Raw genomic sequence first — 24,224 nt, forward strand, 5'->3', positions numbered from 1 at the left:
CTTTGGGAGGCTGAGGCAGAAGGATCCTTGACTCCAGGACTTCAACACCAGCCTGGGCAACATGGCGAGACCCTGTCTTAATAATAAATAGGCCAGGCGCAGTGGCTCATGCCTGTAATCCCAGAACTTTGGGAGGTCGAAGTGGGTGGATATTTGAGGTCAGGAGTTTGAGACCAGCCTGGCCAATATGGTGAAACCCCATCTTTACTAAAAATAAAAAAATTAGCCGGGTGTGGTGGCACACACCTGTAATCCTAGCTACTTGGGAGGCTGAGATAGGAGAATCGCTTGAACCTGGGAGGCGAAAGTGGCAGTGAGTCAAGACCATGCCATTGCACTCTAGTCTGGGTGACAGAGTGAGACTGTGTCTCAAAAATATAATAATAATAATAATAATAATAATGAGAAGAAGAAGAAGTAAAAATAAAAAAAATTAGCTGGGTTTGGTGGGGTGTACCTGCAGTCCCAGCTACTCAGGAGGCCAAAGCAGGAGGATTGCCTGTGCCTAGGAGTTCAAGACTGTGGTGAGCCATGATTGCATCACTGCACTCCAGCCTGGGTGACAGAATGAGCTCCACCTTTAAAAAAATTTTTAATGGGCCGGGCGCGGTGGCTCAAGCCTGTAATCCCAGCACTTTGGGAGGCCAAGACGGGCGGATCACGAGGTCAGGAGATCGAGACCATCCTGGCTAACATGGTGAAACCCCGTCTCTACTAAAAAATACAAAAAAAAACTAGCCGGCGAGGTGGCGGGCGCCTGTAGTCCCAGCTACTCGGGAGGCTGAGGCAGGAGAATGGCATAAACCCGGGAGGCAGAGCTTGCAGTGAGCTGAGATCCGGCCACTGCACTCCAGCCTGGGCGACAGAGCGAGACTCTGTCTCAAAAAAAAAAAAAAAAAAAAAAAATTTTAATGAATAAAATTTTATGTGTATTTAATTTTTTTTTGAGATGGAGTCTCCCTCTGTCGCCCAGGCTGGAGCGCAGTGGCACGATCTTGGCTCACTGCAACCTCCACCTCCCAGGTTCAAGTGATTCTCCAGCCGCCTGTGTAGCTGGGATTACAGGCATGCGCCACCATGCCCAGCGTATGTCTATTTAATTTCAAGCAAATCGGGAAAAAAAAATTTTTTTTTATTTTTTATATGGAGTCTTGCTCTGTCACCCAGGCTGGAGTGCAGTGGCACAATCTCGGCTCATTGCAACCTCCACCTCCCGGGTTCAAATGATTCTCCTCCCTCAGCCTCCCGAGTAGCTGGGATTATAGGTGTACGCTACATGCCTGGCTAATTTTTGTATTTTTAGTAGAGATGGGATTTCGCCATGTTGCCCAGGCTGGTTTTGAACTCCTGACCTCAGGTGACCCGCTGGCCTCTACCTCCCAGAGTGCTGGGGTTACAGGCATGAGCCGCCACCACTCCCAGCCAAAAAAACCCTACATTTTATACATCATGTGTAAATGTATAAAACCATTTCAAAACTTTTAATTTACTCAGAGCCAAAACAGCAACCAAGAGTGTGGTTTTTTTTATCTCTTTAAAAATCATTTATCTTTTAGCTGACAAAAATTGAATCTATTTATGGTATACATGTTTTGATATACATTGTGGAATGGCTAAATCAAGCTAAATAACATGTATTGCCTCACATATTTTTCATTTTTGTGGTAAGTTTTTTTCTTTGTAAGTGAGGGTACTATTCTTCCTTCATATTTCAGCAACAGCCAAGGGAGCCAAGACCTCTGAGTTTAAGTCCCAGGTGTGCCTAAAACATGCTATGTGACTTTCAACAAAGCACTCAATTCTTCATTAAGGTGGAGATACACATACAAAGCTGAGTTGTGAGACTTGTAGGGAGTAGTGAGATGTAATTATGTTATTTGGAAGTCATCTGGCAAATGGAAAGCGTTATAAAAAGGCCATCAGTCTAAGCTGGAGATGTCTGTGAAGTCATACTTCAGTTTCTGGTATGGACTTTTGTGGCCCTGTATGTATGTTGTGATCAAGTGGACGTTCAAACTAGATGGATTAAATCTTGATGCCGGCCGGGCGCGGTGGCTCAAGCCTGTAATCCCAGCACTTTGGGAGGCCGAGACAGGGGGATCACGAGGTCAGGAGATCGAGACCATCCTGGCTAACACGGTGAAACTCCGTCTCTACTAAAAATACAAAAACTAGCCGGGTGAGGTGGCGGGCGCCTGTAGTCCCAGCTACTCAGGAGGCTGAGGCAGGAGAATGGCGTAAACCCGAGAGGCGGAGCTTGCAGTGAGCTGAGATCCAGCCACTGCACTCCAGTCCGGGCGACAGAGCGAGACTCCGCCTCAAAAAAAAAAAAAAAAAAAAATCTTGATGCCTACAAAATAACATGATTACATGTTTTATTCTAGTTTAATTTATTTACTTTTGTTTATTTACTTTAAATTTTATTTAAATTTTGCAGATTTAGTATGTTTTAAATTTTGTTTATTTATTTTTTATTTTTATTTTTATTTTTTGAGGTGGAGTCTTGTTCTATCACCCAGGCTGGAGGGCAGTGGCGTGATCTCGGCTCACTGCAAACCCCACCTCCTGGGTTCATGCCATTCTTCTGCCTCAGCCTCCCGAGTAGCTGGGACTATAGGCACTCACCACCACGCCCGTATAATTTTTTTGTTTTTTTAGTAGAGATGGGGTTTCACCATGTTAGCCAGCATGGTCTTGATCTCCTGACCTCGTGATCTGCCCACCTCGGCCTCCCAAAGTGCTGAGATTATAGGCGTGAACCACTGTGCCCGGCCTTGTTTATTTACTTTATTGAAATTTTGCACATTTAATATGCGACATGACAACTATTTCATGTGCATCTTTTTACTTAATTCTCAGCAATTACATGGCATACATACTATCACCATTTTATAGATGAAGAAACTGAAGCTTAGAGAATTTAAATAACTTTTCTATTCAAGGTTACATAGTTGACACATGACAGAATTAGAAGTACCAAAGACCTCTGATTTGTATAATTCTCACCCCTACTCATCTGTTAGTCTGGTTGCCTGTTCAATCTGTGATACTCGTAGGGTAATGGAAAGGCATAGCTTCAGCTGCTTTAATTAATATACTTTTATTCCACAGGTATTTAAAAGTTTGACAGACCTTCTAAATGGGCTTGTAGTTAAAAATTGATAATTTAAGATTAAGGAGTTAAATATGCATTTGCTGTGGTTTGTTTCCTTATCAGTAATCTTTCCGCTGATAAACCAAAATTAACATTTTATTTTTTAGGTTCTAAACATGCATCTTTCGGATGGAGGACAAGGCGATGTCCCTGTTGATGAAAACAAACTCCATGGTAAACCTGATAAAACCTTGCGCTTTTCCCTCTGCAGTGATAATCTGGAAGGAATATCTGAAGGTGAAGGGTTACTTCATTCAAGGAGTTGTGTGATTCAAGTAATAGTTTGTTTTGTGTTTTTTAAAGGAGCTTATAAATTATGATTACACCATCTGTGCCTCTCACTGAGGAGACTAATGAAGATTTCCTCTAATGAGTTTGAACAGTTGGCTGTAAAGATTGTTTCCTGAATAAAATTAAGATTGCAAGATGCCTTTGGTCATATCAAATGGAGAAGATATAAGTCTTTATTCAGACTTAAATAGAAATAACAGCAAGTTTTGTTTCTGCAGTATTAATATATACCAAAGCTTATAGAGCTCCTTTAGAAGGATATCATGCATGTCTAAATGGGAAAAAATGGACTTACTAGTATTTCAAGATGTTGTGTATACTCTTAAATGTTCTGTATTCCTTTACTCACACTCACACATACCTTTATGAAGCAGGATACAATGGAAATAGGTATTAAAAAGAAAATTCAAAGCCAAGATTGTGAAATGAGAATATGTCAGGCCGGGCGCAGTGGCTCACACCTGTAATCCCAGCACTTTGGGAGGCTGAGATCAGGAGTTCGAGACCATCCTGGCCAACACGGTGAAACCCCATCTCTACTAACAATACAAAAAATTAGCTGGGCGTGGTGGCGGGCGCCTGTAGTCCCAGCTACTCGGGAGGCTGAGGCAGGAGAATGGCGTGAACCCGGGAGGTGGAGCTTACAGTGAGCCGAGATTGCACCATTGCACTCCAGCCTGGATGAAAGAGCGTGACTCCGTCTCAAAAAAGAAAAAAAAGAGAGAATATGTCATTTCACTTACTAGGACGAATTTTTTTTTTTTTAAAGACAATAGTTCAAATATACTGACATTGAAAAAGAAACCTAAAATATAATAACTTCATGTTTTAATCTAACTTTTCCAAAAAATCACATATGTACATTCATTCTAGAAAATAGAGAAATAGAATCACCTGTAATCTCATAATTTTGTTAATAGCAGTTGATGTTTTAGATTATTCACAGCAAAATTAGGTTTATCCTGTTTTGTAACCATTTATAATTTAATAATATGGCATTAACAATTTCTCTAGTAATTTAACATTCTTAAATTACATGGCTTTTATGGCTGTTTTCCTTAACTCACATGGGCATATCATAATTTTTTCAACTTTCTTCTGTGATTAAATCTATAGATTGCTTCCACTTTTCGGACATAATAACTTCTGGGCTGAGCAAGGTGGCTCATGCCTATAATCCCAGCACTTTGGGATGCTGAGGCGGGCGGATTCACTTAGCTCACAAGTTCAAAACCAGCCTGGGCAACACGGTGAAACCGCGTCTCTACTAAAATACAAAGAATTAGCCGGGCGTGGCGGTGTGTACCTGTAGTCCCAGCTAGTCAGGAGGCTGAGGCAGGAGAACTGCTTGAACCTGGGAGGCGGAGGTTGCAGTGAGCCAAGATGGTGCCACTGCATTCCAGCTTGGACAATAGAGCGAGACTCTATCTAAAAAAGAAAAAAGAAAAAAAAAACTCTGTAACAAGGCCGGGCTTGGTGGCTCACGCCTGTAATCTCAGCACTTTGGGAGGCCAAGGCGGGCGGATCACGAGGTCAGGAGATCGAGACCATCCTAGCTAACACGGTGAAACCCTGTCTCTACTAAAAATACAAAAAATTAGCCGGGCGTGGTGGCGGGTGCCTGTAGTCCCAGCCACTTGGGAGGCTGAGGCAGGAGAATGGCGTGAACCCGGGAGGCGGAGCTTGCAGTGAGCGGAGATCTGGCCACTGTACTCCAGCCTGGGCGACAGAGCGAGACTCCGTCTCAAAAAAAAAAAACCACGAAAAAAGCTCTGTAACAAGCAACTTTAGATTAACTGTTACTATTATTTTTTGAGATGGAGTCTCACTTTTGTTGCCCAGGCTGGAGTGCAATGGTGCGATCTCAGCTCACTGCAACCTTTGCCTCCCGGGTTCAAGCAGTTCCCCTGCCTCAGCCTCCTGAGTAGCTGAGATTACAGGCATGTGCCGCCAGGCTGGCTAATTTTTATATTTTTTGTTTTGTTTTGTTTTTTGAGACGCAGTCTTGCTCTGTCGCCCAGGCTGGAGTGTTGTGGCACAATTTCAGCCCACGGCAAGCTCCGCCTCCCCGGTTCACGCCATTCTCCTGCCTCAGCCTCCTGAGTAGCTGGGACTACAGGCGCCTGCCACAACGCCCAGCTAATATTTTATATTTTTAGTAGAAACTGGGTTTCACCATGTTAGTCAGGATGGTCTCAATCTCCTGACCTCGTGATCTGCCTGCCTCGGCTTCCCAAAGTGCTGGGATTACAGGCATGAGCCATCGCGCCCAGTAGATTAATTTGTTATTAGCACCTTAGGATAAATTCCTAGAAGCAGAATATCTATCTCAAAGGGCATGTGTTTTTTTAAGGTATAAAGGCAGTATTAAAAACGCTTTAATCAGTTGTTCGTCTTTTATCAAGGCATGAAAAATGGTGTGGTGGCTCATGACTGTTTTTAAAAAGATTACTCACGCTATAAACATTTCTCTAGGTCCTTCAAATCGCTCCAATTCAGTGTCCTCCCTAGACCTGGAAGGAGAGTCTGTGTCAGAACTTGGAGCAGGACCTTCTGGCAGTAATGGAGTTGAAGCTCTACAACTGTTAGAACATGAGCAAGGTAAAGTGAACTGGAACACAGTTGCCTAAGTAGCAAAGAATTTACCTGATTGCAAGATGAGCAGTGTGTTTTCATTAAGTTGGCTTGGTTCAGTAAGAGATTATATAATCACCATTAAACTTACATTTCTTCATCATTCCTTCAGTTCTTCAAAATGTATTTAGTTGGTAAGTGGATTGTTTAGGCTTAATAAATTAATATAAATTACTTGAAATTCAGTAATATTTGATATTTTAATTCTGTAATATTTTAGGAATACAATGTAAAGACTCAAGGCTCAAGGAACTTAGAATAGGGAAGAGTAGTACACAATTGATTTAAAGGATCATAAATGTATTTTGGCAGTTCTGAGTGAGAGACACATATGGTTGAAAGTATAGGGAAAGCTGCCAGGCGTGGTGGCTCATGCCTGTAATCCCAGCACTTTGGGAGGCCGAAGTGGGTGGATCACCTGAGGTCGGGAGTTCAAGACCAGCCTGACCAACATGGAGAAACCCCATCTCTACTAAAAATACAAAATTAGCCGGGGTGGCGGCGCATGTCTGTAGTCCCAGCTACTCAGGAGACTGAGGCAGGAGAATCACTTGAACCCGGGAGGCAGAGGTTGCGGTGAGCCAAGATGATGCCATTGCACTCCAACCTGGGCAAAAAGAACGAAACTGTCTCAAAAAAAAAAAAAAAAAAGTATAGGGAAAGCTTATTGGAAGAAACATACTAGCCTTAAGGGCTGGCTGGCATTGCCTTGGCAGAAGTTGGAGATAGGTCATTCTAGGTGAAGGACAAGTATAAGCAAGTCAAAGAGGTGGGAAGCCATAGTACTTATTCAGGTATCAGTTAGGAAAATAGAGTGAGGTAAGGATTAAAGAGTAGGTGGATCCCTGTTGTCGAAAGAAGGATGTCAGTATTTTAGTGGTAAGCTGGAAGCCACTGAAGGCTTTTGGTTCAGTGAGGATGAGGAAGTGAGGTGCCTTAGGAAGATGAAGTTGAAAGAGTTTTTTGGATTTGTTCATTTAAGATGATGCCCTTGACCAGGTACAGTGGCTCATGCCTGTAATCCCAGCACTTTGGGAGGCTGGGCAGGCAGATCACTTGAGGTCAGGAATTTGAGACCAGCCTGACCAACATAGTGAAACCCATCTCTACTAAAAATACAAAAATTAGCCAGGCAAGGAGGCGAGCACCTGTAATCCCAGCTACTCAGAAGGCTGAGGCACGAGAATCGCTTGAACCTGGGAGTTGCAGTGAGCTGAGTTTGCACCACTGCACTCCAGCCTGGGTGACAGAGCGAGACTCTGACTGAAAAAAAAAAAGATGGGCTGGGCACGGTGGCTCACGCCTGTAATCCCTTTGGGAGGCCAAGACGGGCGGATCATGAGGTCAGGAGATCGAGACCATCCTGGCTAATACAGTGAAACCGCGTCTCTACTAAAAATACAAAAAATTAGCCGGACGAGGTAGTGGGCGCCTGTAGTCCCAGCTACTCGGGAGGCTGAGGCAGGAGAATGGCATGAACCTGGGAGGCAGAGCTTGCAGTGAGCTGAGATCACGCCACAACACTCCAGCCTGGGTGACAGAGTGAGACTCCATCTCAAAAAAAAAAAAAAAAAAAGATGATGCCCTCAACTAGGTTTCAGACAGTGATTCTTAGGCTTTAGTATGCATGAGAATTACCTGGTTAACTTTTTAAAAATTCCATTTCCCAAGTCTTACTTCTAGAGAAGAAGTCAAGTTTTAGAAAGAAAAAGAGTATTGTCATTGGAGTGTGTGTGGCTTGAAAAAAGTAATGCTGTATTTTACTGGATTGGTTTATCAGTGTATCAATTAGGATTAAGTTTGTTACACACAGCAGAGAAAACTCAAATAATAAAGTAGTACCTCCTTATCCATGGTTTCACTTTCCATGGCTTCAGTTACCCACGGGCAAACTTGGTACAAAAATATTAAATGGAAAATTCCAGAAATAATTCATAAGTTTTAAATTGTGTGCCATTCTGAGTAATGTGATGAAATCTCACACAGTTTCACTTATCGCATCCAGGATATGAATAATTTCTTAGTTCAGTGTATCCATATATACACTACCTATCCATATATACACTATCCACATATACACTGCTTATCAGATCAAAAAAGCATGGAATATATAGGATTTGGTACGATCCTCAGCTTCAGGCATCGACTGGAGGCCATTGCATAAGTGGAGGAGGAACTTCCGTATGAGCTTATGAAAGAAGTTGAACAAATATCACTTCTTTAGCAAGCTTCCTGGGAGATTCTGAGATAGGTGGTTGGCATATGCGAAATGCTAGATTAAGAAGTGAATTGATAGGCCGGATACGGTGGCTCACGCCTGTAATCCCAACACTTTGGGAGGCCAAGGCGGGTGGATCACCTGAGGTTGGGAGTTCGAGACCAGTCTGATCAACATGGAGATAAAATTCTTTAAAATTGATTAAAAAGTCATAGCTGTGCTACTGTTTTTAAAGTGCTTAATTTTGTTTTTGATAGCTACAACACAAGATAACCTTGATGATAAGCTAAGGAAGTTTGAAATTCGTGACATGATGGGATTAACAGATGATAGGGACATATCAGAAACAGTGAGTGAGACCTGGAGTACAGACGTCTTGGGGAGTGACTTTGACCCTAATATTGATGAAGATCGCTTGCAAGAAATTGCAGGTAACTGCCATTTAATGTCTCTGAAATATCACGGTTTAGTTATTCAGATCCACTGACCTTTCATGAGAGGGAGCACCAGTGCCCTGACAAAACTTGTGTGTGTTAGCACCGTCTGGGAAATTGTTATAACTGTATGGAACAAGACATTTGGGTACTTTTTTCTTTACTTAAACGTAAGTAGTGTTTTTCCTTACTACATTTAATCCCACCCCTTACCCATCCTCCTCCCCGCTGCCCCCCCTCAAAAAAAAAAAAACAAGAAAAACCAGTGTTTTGAATTAGCTTCTGGTCAAGTGTTGTTTTCAGAGCATAGTATATGTTCTTAATTTGTCTCTGATTAGTATATTATCCATTTGAAATCAAACACCTAACCTTAAGATGAAAATTCTTATAGATTATAGCCATAAAATCCTTCACAATAATGTGATACTGCTGTTCTCTAAAAAAATGAATTCGCTTCTGGAAGGGTTAATTCAGTTCCAAAGGGTAACCAGGTTTTTATTTTTCTTCTTTTTAAATTTTTATTTATTTTTAATAGAGACAGGATTTCGCTTTGTTACCCAGGCTGGTCTCGAACTAGTGAGCTCAAGCGATCCTCCTGCCCTTTTTTCTTTTAATGTGAAATTTATTCAGGTGCTATGTACATACACTAAAATTCACTCTTTTTTGGATACTGTTTTATGAGTTCTGAAAGATATATAGTCTTGTAACCCTCATCTTCATTTTGTTTTTAAATCATGGAAAATTTATTTATATATTTATTTTTCTTTAACTTTTATTTTAGGTTCAGGGGTACATGTGCAGATTTGTTACATGGGAAATTGTTACAGCAAATTGTATGTTGCTGGGGTTTGGTGCGCTAATGATTTTGCCACCCAGATAGTGAGCATAGTAACCAATAAGTTTTTTGTTTTTTTTTTTTTTAATTTGAGATGGAGTCTCACTGTGTCACCCAGGCTGGAGTGCAGTGGTACGATCTCAGCTCACTTCAACCTCTGCCTCCCTAGTGCAAGTGATTCTCCTGCCTCAGCCTCCCGAGTAGCTGGGACTACAAGTGCCCACCACTATACCCAGCTAATTTTTGTATTTTTAGTAGAGACGGGGTTTTACCATATTGGCCAGGCTGGTCTCGAACTCCTGACCTCAAGTGATCCACCTGCCTTGGCCTCCCAAAGTGCTGGGATTACGGTCATGAGCCATTGCTCCCGACCTAAATCGTGGAACATTTTAAACAAATACAAGAGACGGTGGTATCATGAACCCAGTGTACCCATCACTCAGCTTCAGGGGTTAGACGCACATGGCCAGCTTTGTTTCATCTGTTCTCCTACCCACTACCCTCTTCTCTCCCCTCATTATGTTTAGGCAAATTGCAGACATTATTTTATTTGTAATTATTTTATTATATATCTTTAAAAGGTAACTTTTATTGGTAACTTTTTTCCAATTTTTTTCATGCCCTGAAGTAGAATTATTCTTTTATTAGGTTTAATCAAAAGTAGTGAAGCCTTTTGAACTTAAGTATTTTTAACACAGACGTATAATAATGTTTAATACTTTCGATTTGTATTTTTAAGTAGTGTAAATAGATTTCTTAGTTGGTTTTGCATTACTTTGTTCCAGATGCCAAAGTAGTATTGTTCTTGGCAGTTAGCTGTGTTTGCGCAATAGGCTGTATTTGCAGTTAAGTGAGTGCTCTGAAGATGTGTATTTTCCTGTGAATATATTTTATTGCCCTGAATAGTGACTAATATGCTGGAAGAAAAAATATTTGGCCAGCCTAACATTCTGTGGTTAAACTCTCAATGTTTTTAATCCCTGTAGGGCTATAAATTTTAGAACGGTATTAAGGACCCCTGTAAAATTTGCTGAAAAATCAAAGCTAAAGCTGTTGAAATTACTTGACTGAATGATGTGTGCTTTCTCTGTGGAGAGTCAAAGGTGAACTGGAGGAAACTGGTGAAAAGGGTCTTGTGCCATTGTGACCAAAGTAGGAACTTTGTATTTTTAGTGGTGTGCTTGATTGAAGTTATTCTTACCTTGACTTCTTTCTTGTAGGTAGAGAGGAGTTTGGTTTTCTTTTTTTTTTTTTTTTGAGATAGAGTCCCAAAATGACACGGCCATTTTTATTTTTGAGACAGGGTCTCACTCCCATTGCCCAGGTTGGAGGGCAATGGCATGATCTCGGCTCACTGCAATCTCTGTACCCCCTGCAACCTCTGCCTCTCGGGTTCTTGTGCCTTAACTTCCCAAGTAGCTGAGACTACAGGTGCACGCCACCACACCTGGCTAATTTTTGTATTTTTGGTAGAGACGGGGTTTCGCCATGTTGGCCAGGCTGGTCTTGAACTCCTGGCCTCAAGTGATCTGCCTGCCTCAGCCTCCCAAAGTGCTGGGATTACAGGTGTGAGCCACGGCGCCCAGCCAAGCGATTTTGTTAGCTTATGTTTGGCTTTTCTCCACTATCACTGCACTTTCCAACAGGATCTTTTTTAACCCTTTGCTTCCCACTGGTTATACAGGTGCTGCAGCAGAGAACATGTTAGGCAGTTTGCTGTGCCTCCCAGGTTCAGGGTCAGTACTTCTTGACCCCTGCACTGGTTCTACCATATCAGAGACAACAAGTGAAGCTTGGAGTGTAGAGGTATTGCCAAGTGACTCAGGTTAGTATGCTGTCATTGTTTGCTTTTTCATTTACACAGTAGTTTTAATTAAATACAAGGTATCCCAACTTCTGTATTACATATATTTTGTCAAATATACATTTTTTTTTTAATGGAGACGGAATCTTGGTCTGTCACCCAGGCTGGAGTGCAGTGGCGTGATCCCAACTTACTGCAACCTCTGCCTTTTGGGTTCAAGTGATCATCTCGCCTCAGCCTCCTGAGTAGCTGGGATTACAGACGTGCCCCACCATGCATGTATTTTTGTATTTTTAGAGAGACAGGTTTTCACCATGTTGGCCAGGCTGGTCTCGAACTCCTGACCTCAGGTGATCTGCTCACCTCGGCCTCCTGAAGTGCTGGAATTACAGGCGTGAGCCATCGCGCCCGGCCAATTATACATTTGACAAAGGGGAGGTGATCACATTGCTAAGAATGTCAGATGGAAAATTAGGGCATTTTCTGTCCATTAAGGGAAAATGCTCTGTTGGATAGCATAGACTGTGATGGCAGGTGCTTTCTGACTCTGTGTTCAGTTATTTTGAAAGCAATTTTCTGTAGCTTATCAGAGTTCCATGTGAGTCACTGATTTTAGTATCTCCCACAAACTCACGACAGGATAAGAGTAGCAACACAGTTCAAACTGAGTGCTTGCCTGGTAAACACGTTTAGATTTATCACAGGGGAGAACTTGACTCTCTAAAACATGTTTAACGTGTTTTTGAAATACATTGAAATTGAGACTCTGTAATCCTGAGGATTTTTTTGTGCAGGCTATTATAAATGTATATAAAGTGTTTTGTACTTTGTCTTTTCATATGCATTGCATTTTTTTCTGCTTATGAAGACACATCTTTGCCTTCAACTAAATGTCAACTACCAGAATGTAAATATAAGTAACTATGTATCTGCATTGCATTCTGTTGATTTACTTGGTTCAATAATTATTAAGTGATCCTGATAAGTGTTTTATAATGTCTTTTTCTTTTTTTTTTGGAGACAGAGTCTCACTCTGTCGCCCTGGCTGGAGTGCAATGGTGCAATCACAGCTCACTGCAACCTCTGCCTCCTGGGTTCAAGCAGTTCTCTTGCCAGCCTCCCAAGTAGCTGGGATTACAGGCACCTGCCACCACTCCCAGCTGGTTTTTGTATTTTTAGTAGAGATGGGATTTCACCATGTTGGCCATGCTGGTCTCGAACTCCTGACCTCAGGTGATCTGCCTTCCTTGACCTCCCAAAGTGCTGAGATTATAGGCGTGAGCCACCATGGCTAGCCTGTTTTATAATGTTAAAGCATTCAGATATGCTAGCCTTGTTTGAAGACCAGTTGGGGACAATAGGATTAACTCACCAGCTGTTGAATATTCATAGGAGTTACTTTTTAGGAAGTGGTTGATTTAATACCAAGCTATTCCATACTCTCTTGTCCAGTTCACGTGTTAACCAATAGCATACTCTGTGACATTAGTGATCTAGAAACCACGTTTTCATCTGAGCACAATGAACTGGCTTATATTGGGATGAAAATCACAACTTTGACTTCTTTTTTTTTTTGAGACGGAGTCTTGCTCTGCCACCCAGGCTGGAGTGCAGTGGCCAGATCTCAGCTCACTGCAAGCTCCGCCTCCCGGGTTTTTTACGCCATTCTCCTGCCTCAGCCTCCCGAGTAGCTGGGACTACAGGCGCCCGCCACCTCGCCCAGCTAGTTTTTTGTATTTTTAAGTAGAGACAGGGTTTCACCGTATTAGCCAGGATAGTCCCGATCTCCTGACCTCGTGATCCGCCCGTCTCGGCCTCCCAAAGTGCTGGGATTACAGGCTTGAGCCACCGCGCCCGGCCTACTTTGACTTCTTTAACACTTAATATAACTAGCATTGTTAACTATCCCAGACTTAGACATATATTTGCACTGATTTCATTCATGCCCTGGTAGCTTTGTTTATCTGGGTCACAAAAGCTCAAATTGTGGTGTGCTAACAGAATCACAAATGTAACACACCTCTTATCTTCTATTTAGAGGCCCCAGACCTAAAGCAGGAGGAGCGTCTACAAGAACTGGAGAGCTGTTCTGGACTGGGTAGCACATCTGATGATACGGATGTCAGGGAGGTCAGTTCCCGCCCCAGCACACCAGGCCTCAGTGTTGTGTCCGGTATGTCTGTCTTGTTTTAAGGAGTAGGGATTTGAAGGTGTTCACCCACTACCCCCTCCCATTTATAAAGTTGATACAAAGAGATATGTTTTATTTAAGAGCTGAGTAATTTCCAGGAAACAAACTTATTTCCATTGCACCTGAAATCTTTGAGAACTTAATGTGTGGCTTTATGGAGCCTGTTGAAGTAATTGGCAGTCTCTCTACAACTGTTTCTGTTCTTAGTAGCCTGTCCCACTTTAGAATTGTATGATTCTGATTATGTTGTGTAAAGCAAGGTAAGTATATTTAAGCAGTAGTACCATAAAGGGTATAATACTAAACTCACATGTATAGAACTGTGACACAAAATTCAAGAATGTTTCAGTTTCTCCAAATTTCATATACTCTTTGTGTGGTTATTTTGTTCTTCTTCCTGTTTATTTTTTACTATTGTTTTTTAAAGGCATAAGTGCAACCTCTGAGGATATTCCCAATAAGATTGAAGACTTGAGATCTGAGTGCAGCTCTGATTTTGGGGGTAAAGATTCTGTCACTAGTCCAGACATGGATGAAATAACTCACGGTAAGAGGAGGAAATAAGAATGACTTAAAAAATGACCACATTCGTGGTTGAAACTGGCATTGTGACACATTGCTGGTGATAGCATCTATTGGTATAGCACTTTGGGACATACTTTGTCAATATCTATTTAAGGCCTTAAATGTTCACATTCTAAATTTAGTCAGGTTAGTTCCACTTCTAGGTATCAGTCATAATGGAAAAATTCCGTGTATAGAGAAAGTCCTTGGCACAAAGATGTTCTTTATAACGATTTGTATTGGCAGAAAATTAGAAATAACTTAAAAATTGAAGAAAATGGAATGGCTAAATAATTTTGATGTAACCGCTTATTAGAATTTATGTAGCTATTTTAAAATGCATTAAGGAATATGAAATGACTTAGAGAAAAACCTAGAACATACTACATGGAATTTATTTTGTAGAATTTTACATACAAAATAATAAAACTTTTTTTTTTTTTGAGACAGAGTCTTTTGCTGTCACCCATGCTGAAGTGCAGTGACATGATCTTGGCTCACTGCACCTCCGCCTTCTGGGTCTCCTGGGTTCAAGCTATCCTCCTATCTCAGCCTCCCCAGTAACTTGGATTACAGGCACCCACCACTACGCCCAGCTAATTTTTGTATTTTTAGTAGAGACGGGTTTCACCACATTGGCCAGGTTGGTCTTGAACTCCTGACCTCGTGATCCACCCGCCTCAGCCTCCCAAACTGCTGGGAGTACAGGCGTGAACCACCGCACCTGGCCAGTAAAACATTTTTAAAAAACCTATGCATGAAGTAAGTACTGGAAATACCAAAATGCTAGCAGTTGTTTTATATATTGGGTGGTAGGTTTTGAGGTTTCTTTTCTTTTCTTTTTTTTTTTTGAAACAGAGTTTTGCTCTTGTTGCCCAGGCTGGAGTGCAATGGCGCAATCTCAGCTCACTGCAACTTCTGTCTCCCCGGTTCAAATGATTCTCCTGCATCAGCCTCCTGAGTAGCTGGGATTACAGGCATGCGCCACCACACCCGGCTAATTTTGTATTTTTAGTAGAGACGGGGTTTTGCCATGTTGGTCAGTCTGGTCTCGAACTCCCAACCTCAAGTGATCTGCCTGCCTTAGCCTCCCAAAGTGCTGGGATTACAGGCATGAGCCACTGGGCCCAGCGAGGTACTTTTTCTATTTTTACAGTTTTTTTGGTTCTAAACCAGGGTTTTTTAACCTTAACACTATTGACATTTTGGGGTGGGAAATTCTTTGTTTTGGGGTCTGTCCTGTGCATTTCAGGATGTTTAAGCATCTCTGGCCCCTACCGGTAGCATATACACTATACCCCCTGGGGTTACAACAACCAAAAATGTCTCCAGACTTTGCCAAATGATCTCTTGGGGGACAAGATAGCCACAAATCAAGAACCACTGTTCTAAACCAGCAGTCTCAAAGCATGGTCTCCATGGACCACTGAGGTCCTAAGACCCTTTGAGGGAGGAGGGTAGATGAAGTCGTAACTGTTTTCAGAAAAATCAAAGTTATTGTCCATTTTCATTGTGTCGATATTTGTATTTATGGTGCATAGACAAAGTGGATAAAATTTGCTGGGGCCCTAGCAGGGTGCAAGGGCACCACATTGTATTCTTCACTCACAGTTAAAAAAAAAAAAAAAAAAAGTTTTACTTAGGAATGTCTTTGATGAAGGAATAAAAATTACTTAATCACGTCTCAATCCTTGAGTATACACCTTTTTAATATTCTGTGTGAAGAAATGGGAAACACCCATATTGCATTTTTACCACATTCTGAGATATGATGAGATGTCTCAAGAAGCACTTATGTGATTATTTGAGTTAATAGCTGAACTAGCCAATGTTTCCACTTATTTTTATTTGGTTTTTCATGAAATATCATTTTTACTTGAAATAATGACAAACTGTATTTCTTATGAATACGTAGTTGGGTATTTGGCAGACATCTCAAAAATTAACAAAGTATGACCAGCCACGTTGGCTCGCACCTGTAATCACAGCACCTTTGGAGGCTGAGGCTGGAGGATTCCTTGATCCCAGAAGTTCATCACCATCCTGGGCAACATAGTGAGACCCTGTCTGTACAAAAATAAAAAAATAAAAAATTAGCCAGATGTGGTGGCGCATGCCTGTGGTCCCATCTTTAAAAAATAAAAAAATAAAAAAAAATTAACAAAATGATTCTGTTACTTAAAGACAAGCAACTAATAGAGTAGAGTTTGTTGCCAGTGATGAAATTCAAACTTTCAGACAAAAATTAGAATTTTGGAAACGTGTGTCTACCTGCATGAGTTTGACAACTTCCTGTTGTTTTTAAAGACTTTTCTGGTGAGATTCGTGGTGATATGAAAAATGTGAATTTAACAGAGGACAAAAAGTTCATTGATTTGGTTTCAAATTCTACCTTGTAGCTATCCTTTAAAAAACTTTACTTCTCAAGATGTGGTAGAGTAGCAAAGAATAATATCCACAATTTTCTGAAAAGGCTACTAACATACTGTTCCTTTTCCAACTACATGTCCGTGTGAGGCCAGATTTTCTTTATATACTTCAGCCAAAAGAACATTTTCAGCACACTGAAGCAGAAGCAGACATGAGAATCCAGCTGTGTTCTAAGCTGTACATTAAAGATACTTGCAAAAAATGTTGAAGTGTCATTCTTTTCATTTTTTATTTTGGAAAATAATAGTTATTTTTAATTTTTTTTAAAAAGGCTTTTTTGTGTTACCATTAAATTTTTTTCTTTTTTTAAAAAAATGGGGCTGGGCACAGTGGCTCACGTCTGTAATCTCAGCACTTTGGGAGGCCGAGGCAGGCGGATCACGAGGTCAGGAGATCAAGACCATCCTGGCCAACATGGTGAAACCCCATCTCTACTACAAATACAAAAAATTAGCTGGGTGTCGTGGTGTGTGCCTGTAATGCCAGCTGCTTGGCAGGCTGAGGCAGGAGAATCGCTTGAACCCAGGAGGTGGAGGTTGCAGTGAACCAAGATCACACCATTGCACTCCAGCCTGGTGACAGAGCGAGACTTTGTCTCAAAAAAAAAAAAAAATGGACAGCCTCCCAAACCAGAGTCGGTTCAGAGAGACTCCCATGTATTACTATTTAATGGGTATGTTTAAATGAATTAGTAAATATTTAAACCTCAGTTTTAATTTCTAATATAGAATGTCAATAGATATAACCACTATAAACAAAAGCTCTTAGGGTCAGTAATTTTTTAAGTTGTAAAGATGTCTTGGCCAGGCATGGTAGCTCGTGCCTGTAATCCCAGCACTTTCAGAGGCGGAGGTGGGAGGAGTGCTTGAGCCTACGAGTTCAAGACCAGCCTGGGCAACATGGTGAGACCCTATCTCTACAAAAAATAATGTAAAAATTACCTGGGTATGGTGGTATACGTCTGTGCTCACAGCTATTTGGGAGGCTAAGGCAAGAGGATCACCGAAGCCCAAGAGGTTGAGGCTGCAGTGAGCTGTTTGCACTACTGCACTCCAACCAGGGTGACAGAGCGAGACCCTGTCTCCAAAAAAAAAAAAAAAAAGTCCTGAGACCAAAATTTGAGAACTGCTGTTTTAGGCTATCTTTTATAATGATCTACCTATAGAATAAAAGTAAAAATCAAAAGGCATAATAGTACTCTCATTCATTATGGAAAGATAGCTTCAGACAAAAAAAAAAATAGCTTCAGACTAAAAACATTTAGATTAATAGTTTCTTTTTTATGTTTGAAATTTCCATCCTCCACATACTTCTCTGTTTTAAAGTTATTTGCTGAGAGCAGTGTTAGAACTTCAAGATTTACAACCTTTTATTTATACCCTGTCTGTACATAGTATTGCCCCTATGTTTATATTTTATTTATTTATTTTTAAATTTTTAGTTCTTGTAAATTTTTGTAGAGACAAGGTCTCACCATCTTGCCCAGACTGGTCTTGAACTCCTGGGCTCAAGCAGTCCTCCCTCCTTGGCCTCCCAAAGCACTGGGATTATAGGCATGAGCGTCTACACCTGGCCTTCGCCCCGTGTTTTCAGGTGGGGGGAAGGCGAGGCTCAGGGAAGCTGTGACATTCTGAAAACATTGATAGTTTAGGTCTTCTGGCTTTGTTCTCTTTGCATGAACCATACTAGCATTTGGCCGTTAGAAGTAAAGATGCCAGACCACTTTAAATGTAAAGAAAATCTGTGTATGAAGATACTAATAAAAACAGAAAATAAATTGAAAGTAATCATTATTTTTTTTTTTCTTGTATGCCTCTCAAGTTCTAATGGATCAAAAAAGGAACCGTCAAAGAATACTTAGAACCCTTTAAACTGTGTTGAGACCGTTTATCCTGAGTTGTGGCTTGGTCTCACTGTTTCCCTCTTGTTTTAGGTGCCCACCAGCTGACTTCTCCTCCTTCTCAGTCAGAGTCTCTGCTGGCCATGTTTGATCCACTGTCTTCACATGAAGGTAAACACCAGTGAAATGAACTTTTTCACTCATGTCATAGACAGGAGGAGGAAACCAAACCCCCTTGTTAATACCTTTGTTAGAGAAGTTGTGTCTCAGTTACAAAATTTTTTTTTTTCCTGTGTTGCAGGGGCTTCTGCTGTGGTAAGGCCAAAGGTTCACTATGCTAGGCCATCGCATCCACCACCAGATCCCCCAATCCTGGAAGGAGCTGTGGGAGGAAATGAGGCCAGGTTGCCAAACTTTGGTTCCCATGTTTTAACTCCAGCTGAATTGGAGGCATTCAAGCAAAGGCATTCTTACCCTGAGAGACTAGTTCGAAGCAGGAGCTCTGATATAGTATCTTCTGTCCGGAGACCCATGAGTGACCCCAGCTGGAACCGGCGTCCAGGAAATGAAGAGCGAGAACTCCCTCCAGCTGCAGTCATTGGTGCTACTTCTTTGGTGGCTGCACCTCATTCATCATCATCATCCCCTAGTAAGGACTCCTCAAGAGGAGAGGTATGAGACATAGGCCATGAAGAATTGTGTTCTGCCTGCCTAGTTCTCTTGATGTCTGAAATTAACATGGAATATATAAATGTAGGATTACAGATAGAGAGTAGTGGCAATTAAAGATGATTTGTCAATCTACTGTGCCCACATCCATAACCATTGGAAACCTATACAACTTTGGTTTTATAGTGATACTATCTTGCATTTTTATGACACTTTTAGCTTCTCTCCAGGCAATTTTGTATCTGATTTTATTTAAGCCTTACGATATCCCTCTGAGATGTTAGATGAGTTTTGTTTTGTTTTGTTTTGTTTTTGTGAGATGGAGTCACACTCTGTCACCTAGGCTGGAGTACAGTGGTGCAGTCTTGGCTCACTGCCACCTCCACCTCCTGGGTTCAAACAATTCCTCTGCCTCAGCCTCCTGAGTAGGTGGGACTACAGGCATGCGCCACCACGCCTGGCTAAATTTTTGTATTTTAGTAGAGACGGGGTTTTACCATGTTGGCCAGGATAGTCTCGATGTCCTGACCTCGTGATCTGCCCACCTCGGCCTCCCAAAATGCTGGGATTACAGGCAAGAGCCACCGTGCCCGGCCCCATGACTATTTTTTATTTTAAACAACTATAAAGTTACAAACAAGTTGGAAGTACAATAAAAGAACACTTCCTTCCCATTTGAGAGCAAGTTGCCAGCATGATGCTCCAGTACCCCTAAACACTTCAGTGTAAGTTTCCTGCAAACAAGCAGATTCTCCTACACCTCATGGTACAACCATCAACTGCAGCAGATGAACATTGATACATTACTACCAGCTACTTATGACACCCCATTCACGTGTCCCCAGTTGTCCCAGTAACATTTTTTATAGTAGGAAGATTCTGTTCAGAATCACAAACTGCTTTTAGTTGTCATGCCTTTTTAGTCTCCTTCAGTCTAGAACAGTTTCTCATTTTTTTCCTGACTCATATGACCTGTACACTCTTGAAATTTACAGGCCATTTGTTTTCTAGAATGTTCCTCAGGTTAGGTTTGTTTGATGTTTTCTTGTGATTAGACTGAGGTTATTAATCTTTGGCAGGAATATCACTGAAATGACAGTTTTTTTCATTGCACTTTGTCAGGTAGTACAGTTTTAATTTGTCCCATTTCTACAGTGTTCATTTGGAGAATTTGAGGAAATGTTGTCTACCAGGCTTTGCCACTGTAAAGTTACTCTTTTTCCCTTTATAATTAATAAGTGTTTTAGGGGAGAGTGTACGTGAAAAACATGTAACTATCCTGTTCTCCATCACATTTTTAACTTACCTACTTATTATATCTATGGTCTTACGGTTTTCTGTCTTTTAAAAAAATTTGTTGTTGGCCGGGCGCTGTGGCTCAAGCCTGTAATCCCAGCACTTTGGGAGGCCGAGACGGGTGGATCACGAGGTCAGGAGATCGAGACCATCCTGGCTAACACGGTGAAACCCCGTCTCTACTAAAAAATACAAAAAAAAAAAAAAACTAGCCGGGCGAGGTGGCGGGCGCCTGTAGTCCCAGCTACTCGGGAGGCTGAGGCAGGAGAATGGCGTAAACCCGGGAGGCGGAGCTTGCAGTGAGCTGAGATCCGGCCACTGCACTCCAGCCTGGGTGGCAGAGCAAGACTCCGTCTCAAAAAAAAAAAAAAAAAAAAAAAATTTGTGTGTGTGCGTGTGTGTTTTGTTGTTTGTTTGTTTGTTTTAGATAGGGTCTTGTTCTATCACCCATGCTGGAGTGCAGTGGTGCCAACACTGCTCACATTGCAGCCTTAACCTCCCAGGCTCAGGCAATCCTCCCACTTTGGCCTCCCAAGTAGCTGGGAGTATGGGCATGCACCACATGCCTGGCTAAATTTTTGTTTGTTTGTTTGTTTTTGTAGAGATGGGGACTGTGTTACCCAGGTGCTTGTCTTGAACTCTTGGGCTCAAGCAGTCCTCCCACCCCAGCCTCCCAAGTGTTGGGATTACAGGCATGAGCCACCCACAGTGCCTCGCCCAGTTTTCTGTCTTGGTTAGGGTTTGTCACTATTACTTATTTTGAAGCCCAGTTGTCCCTAATTGGGCCAGTGGGAGCCCCTTCAGGCTGGCTCCTGAGTTCTTTCAAAGCACTACTATTGTTCTTTGAGCATATCTTTACTTTCTGGCAAAAGATGTTATAAGCGGATATTGTACTTTGTCCTAGTCAGCTCTTTCTTTAAGTACCCTTGTTTCTTTTAATGAAAAATGCTTTTTTGGAAATTGAGATCTGGATACAGTGTTCATTTGCTGTAGGGGTGTTGCTGCTCCCAGGACTACTCAGTGAATAGAGCTAGGGAGTGTGTGTTACACATGTTTACCTGTGTATTTCAATTATCTACCTTTCTCCATAAATAAGACCATGAACTTACACTGACACATTCAATTTTAGTCCAAACACAACAGAGTTTGTTTCATTTTTCTTCCTTTCCAAATTTGTAACTCCTTTCTCCAACAGTGAGAAATCTGCTTCCACTATTCTTCATGTGCATATTTATTCCATCAGCTCCCCTGTATGTATTCAATTTCTCATCCCCACTGTTAAATTAACTTTTCCCTGGCACAGATGCCCTCATCTCTCTGCTGGGGTTCTGATAATTCTTTATCCCAGGTATGTAGATGAAAAATGGAAATTAAGTGATTTGTCCATGGTCACACGATAGGCTATTAAAGGAATTACAGTCCCTGTCCTTTGGCGTGTTTTTTTTTGTTTGTTTTTGTTTTGTTTTGTTGAGATAGAATCTCACTCTGTTGCCCAGGCTGGAGTGCAGTGGTGCGATCTCGGCTCACCGTGACCTCTGCCTCCCGGGTTCAAGCGATTCTCCTGCCTCAGCCTCCCGAGTAGCTGGGATTACAGGCGAGCACCACCACACCTGGCTAATTTTTGTATTTTTAGTAGAGATGAGGTTTCACCATGTTGGCCAGGCTGGTCTTGAGCTCCTGACCTCAGGTGATCCACCCGCCTCGGCCTTCCAAAGTGCTGGAATTACAGGTGTGAGCCACTGCACTCAGCCCCTTTGGCATGTTTTAATGATAACTTAGTATAATTGGTGATTAAAACGTGAACTTTGAAGTTGCTTAGGTCTAGGTTTGAGTCTCAGCTGTGCCACATATAGGCTGTGTAACTTTGAGGAAGAGGTTGTTCTAGTCTCATATTTTTTATCGTTATAAAGGGCCTAATATAGGACCTATCTCTGAGGTTACTGTGAAGATTAAATGAGATGATACTTATCCTTACTATACTCAGTATTTGGCACATAGTACACACTTGGTTTTATTATTATTAATGCTACTGCTGCCATCTCTACTGCCCTTCTGGAGTTTATTTGTACTGCATTTACTTATTTCATAAGTATTTATTGAGTGCCTAGTCTACACCGGGCTCTTATTAAGGCTTCAGTTTATTAACAGTAGTGAGTAGTGCCTACCCTCAAGCGGATGACAGTAGTGCTTAAAAGGTAAACTACCTTGCTCCAGTAGTCAACCTACATGGCAATAGGAGTTGTGCCTTAAGGCAAACAAGACTGGCTTTCTTATTTCACAAACTTACTTAAATTCTTTTTAGCCTGAGCAACATAGTAAAACCTGTCTCTACAAAATAAAAACAAAACATTAATTGGGCATGGTGCTGTGGACACCTGTGGTCCTAGCTACTTGCGAGTCTGATATGTGGAGGATTGCTTGAGCCAGGGAAGTCGAGGCTGCAGTGAGCTGTTATTGTGCTACTGTACTCCAGCCTGGGCAACAGAATGAGATCCTGTCTCAAAACAAAAACAAACAAAAAGAAATCCTTTTCTTCATAATTTATCCTGCTATTCAACTCCAAATAAAGCCTCCAACTTTTTCTACAGACTGAAGAACGCAAAGATAGCGATGATGAGAAATCAGACAGAAACAGACCTTGGTGGAGAAAACGTTTTGTTTCAGCCATGCCTAAAGGTAATTTTATAAAATATTAGAACGCTGTCTTAGCAATGAGAAGCAAAGTCCCAGAATCTCTTTCAGAGAGCCAATGTCTCAGTTCCTCTGTAAGACTTGCTGGGCCTAAGTTTCTAGCCACTTTGAGGGTGTAGAAAGTGGTTCCACTCAGATGAATGCTAAGGCAGAGCTTTAGAAACGTTCTTGTTCTTTGCAGGAAGTGGTAGTGGTTCGTAAATGGAAGTCATGCCTGTCAGTATTGTTTAAATATCGTATACTATTGAAGTTAAACATATAGAGGACTTTTGACATATATATTGCTATTAATTATTGCAGGAAAATGGGACAGTATTGATTATTAAACATTGAAAATTCATCCTTTACATTCCTGGAATAAGTTGAAGCTTTTTATGTCTATGTTCATTGAGAATGTTTATACTGTAAATATCAGTGAGTGTTTGTTTTGGAAGGTAGCTGTATAAAATTGTTTACTTTTTTGGTGAACAGCCCGGCATCATTTGAGTTGGCAAAAGCATCTCTTCCTGAAAGAAGAGATCATCCAGGAGTAAAGCTAGAAACTTCTTCCAAAGGCCTCTTCTCAGCACGGTGGCACTCAGGAACTCTGGGGAGAGCTGCTTTCATGCCATACTCAAGCGCTTGATGAGGAGGAGAGAATGAAGCTAGGAGTTTTGAATGTGTTATTTTTGAGCAGAGGTTAAGAGTCAGTGGTTTTTATTTTAGTCCCAGTGGGTTCCTGTTAAATTATTCTTCCTATGACAGATGACTCCAAAGCAGATTCTGAAAGCTCCTTTAAAAACCTTCATTACTATTTTAAGGACAATTATCAGTCAACACTTGGAATTTCTTAGCTTTTAAACTTTTCAGCCTCCTTTCACTTAGAAATGTTGGCACACCAGTTAACTTCCGAGTAGTGCAGTATGTTATATGTCACACTACTGACTTTATTTAATTTCCAGCTCCTATACCATTTAGAAAGAAAGAAAAACAAGAAAAAGACAAAGATGATCTGGGGCCTGACAGATTCTCAACACTCACAGGTTTGTAGACCCATGGACTTCCTGGCTCCTTCATTCCCAGAGCACATATTTCATAACACTTTTTCTTGGGTGCCATAAGCGTTGCCTTTTTAGAAGAGTGTGTCTGTGTGTACAGTGGGGAGTATGTTCTTCATAGCTCTGTGGTTTCCAG

The 24,224-nt window shown here is 41.5% G+C and overlaps 1 protein-coding gene across 12 annotated transcripts in view; it reads left to right on the forward strand.

The window, feature by feature from the left end:
• The window catches only part of GAPVD1 (GTPase activating protein and VPS9 domains 1), a 113,236-nt gene that overhangs the window by 63,009 nt on the left and 26,003 nt on the right, over window positions 1-24,224 (forward strand). For 6 of the 12 annotated variants that reach the window (XM_033191045.1, XM_033191052.1, XM_033191062.1 and 3 more), the window contains 10 exons: window positions 3,262-3,391; window positions 5,921-6,046; window positions 8,555-8,728; window positions 11,251-11,391; window positions 13,409-13,543; window positions 13,989-14,108; window positions 18,489-18,566; window positions 18,697-19,067; window positions 22,949-23,036; window positions 23,993-24,073. In XM_033191045.1, coding sequence (XP_033046936.1) covers window positions 3,262-3,391; window positions 5,921-6,046; window positions 8,555-8,728; window positions 11,251-11,391; window positions 13,409-13,543; window positions 13,989-14,108; window positions 18,489-18,566; window positions 18,697-19,067; window positions 22,949-23,036; window positions 23,993-24,073 — 1,444 coding nt within the window. Of the gene's footprint in view, window positions 1-3,261; window positions 3,392-5,920; window positions 6,047-8,554; window positions 8,729-11,250; window positions 11,392-13,408; window positions 13,544-13,988; window positions 14,109-18,488; window positions 18,567-18,696; window positions 19,068-22,948; window positions 23,037-23,992; window positions 24,074-24,224 lie in introns of those variants that run through there. The other 6 variants (XM_033191093.1, XM_033191085.1, XM_033191112.1 and 3 more) reach the window with 4 other exon arrangements.

The sequence above is a fragment of the Trachypithecus francoisi genome, unplaced genomic scaffold, assembly GCF_009764315.1.
Source record: "Trachypithecus francoisi isolate TF-2019V2 unplaced genomic scaffold, Tfra_2.0 Contig01585, whole genome shotgun sequence".
Taxonomy (NCBI): Eukaryota; Metazoa; Chordata; class Mammalia; order Primates; family Cercopithecidae; genus Trachypithecus; species Trachypithecus francoisi.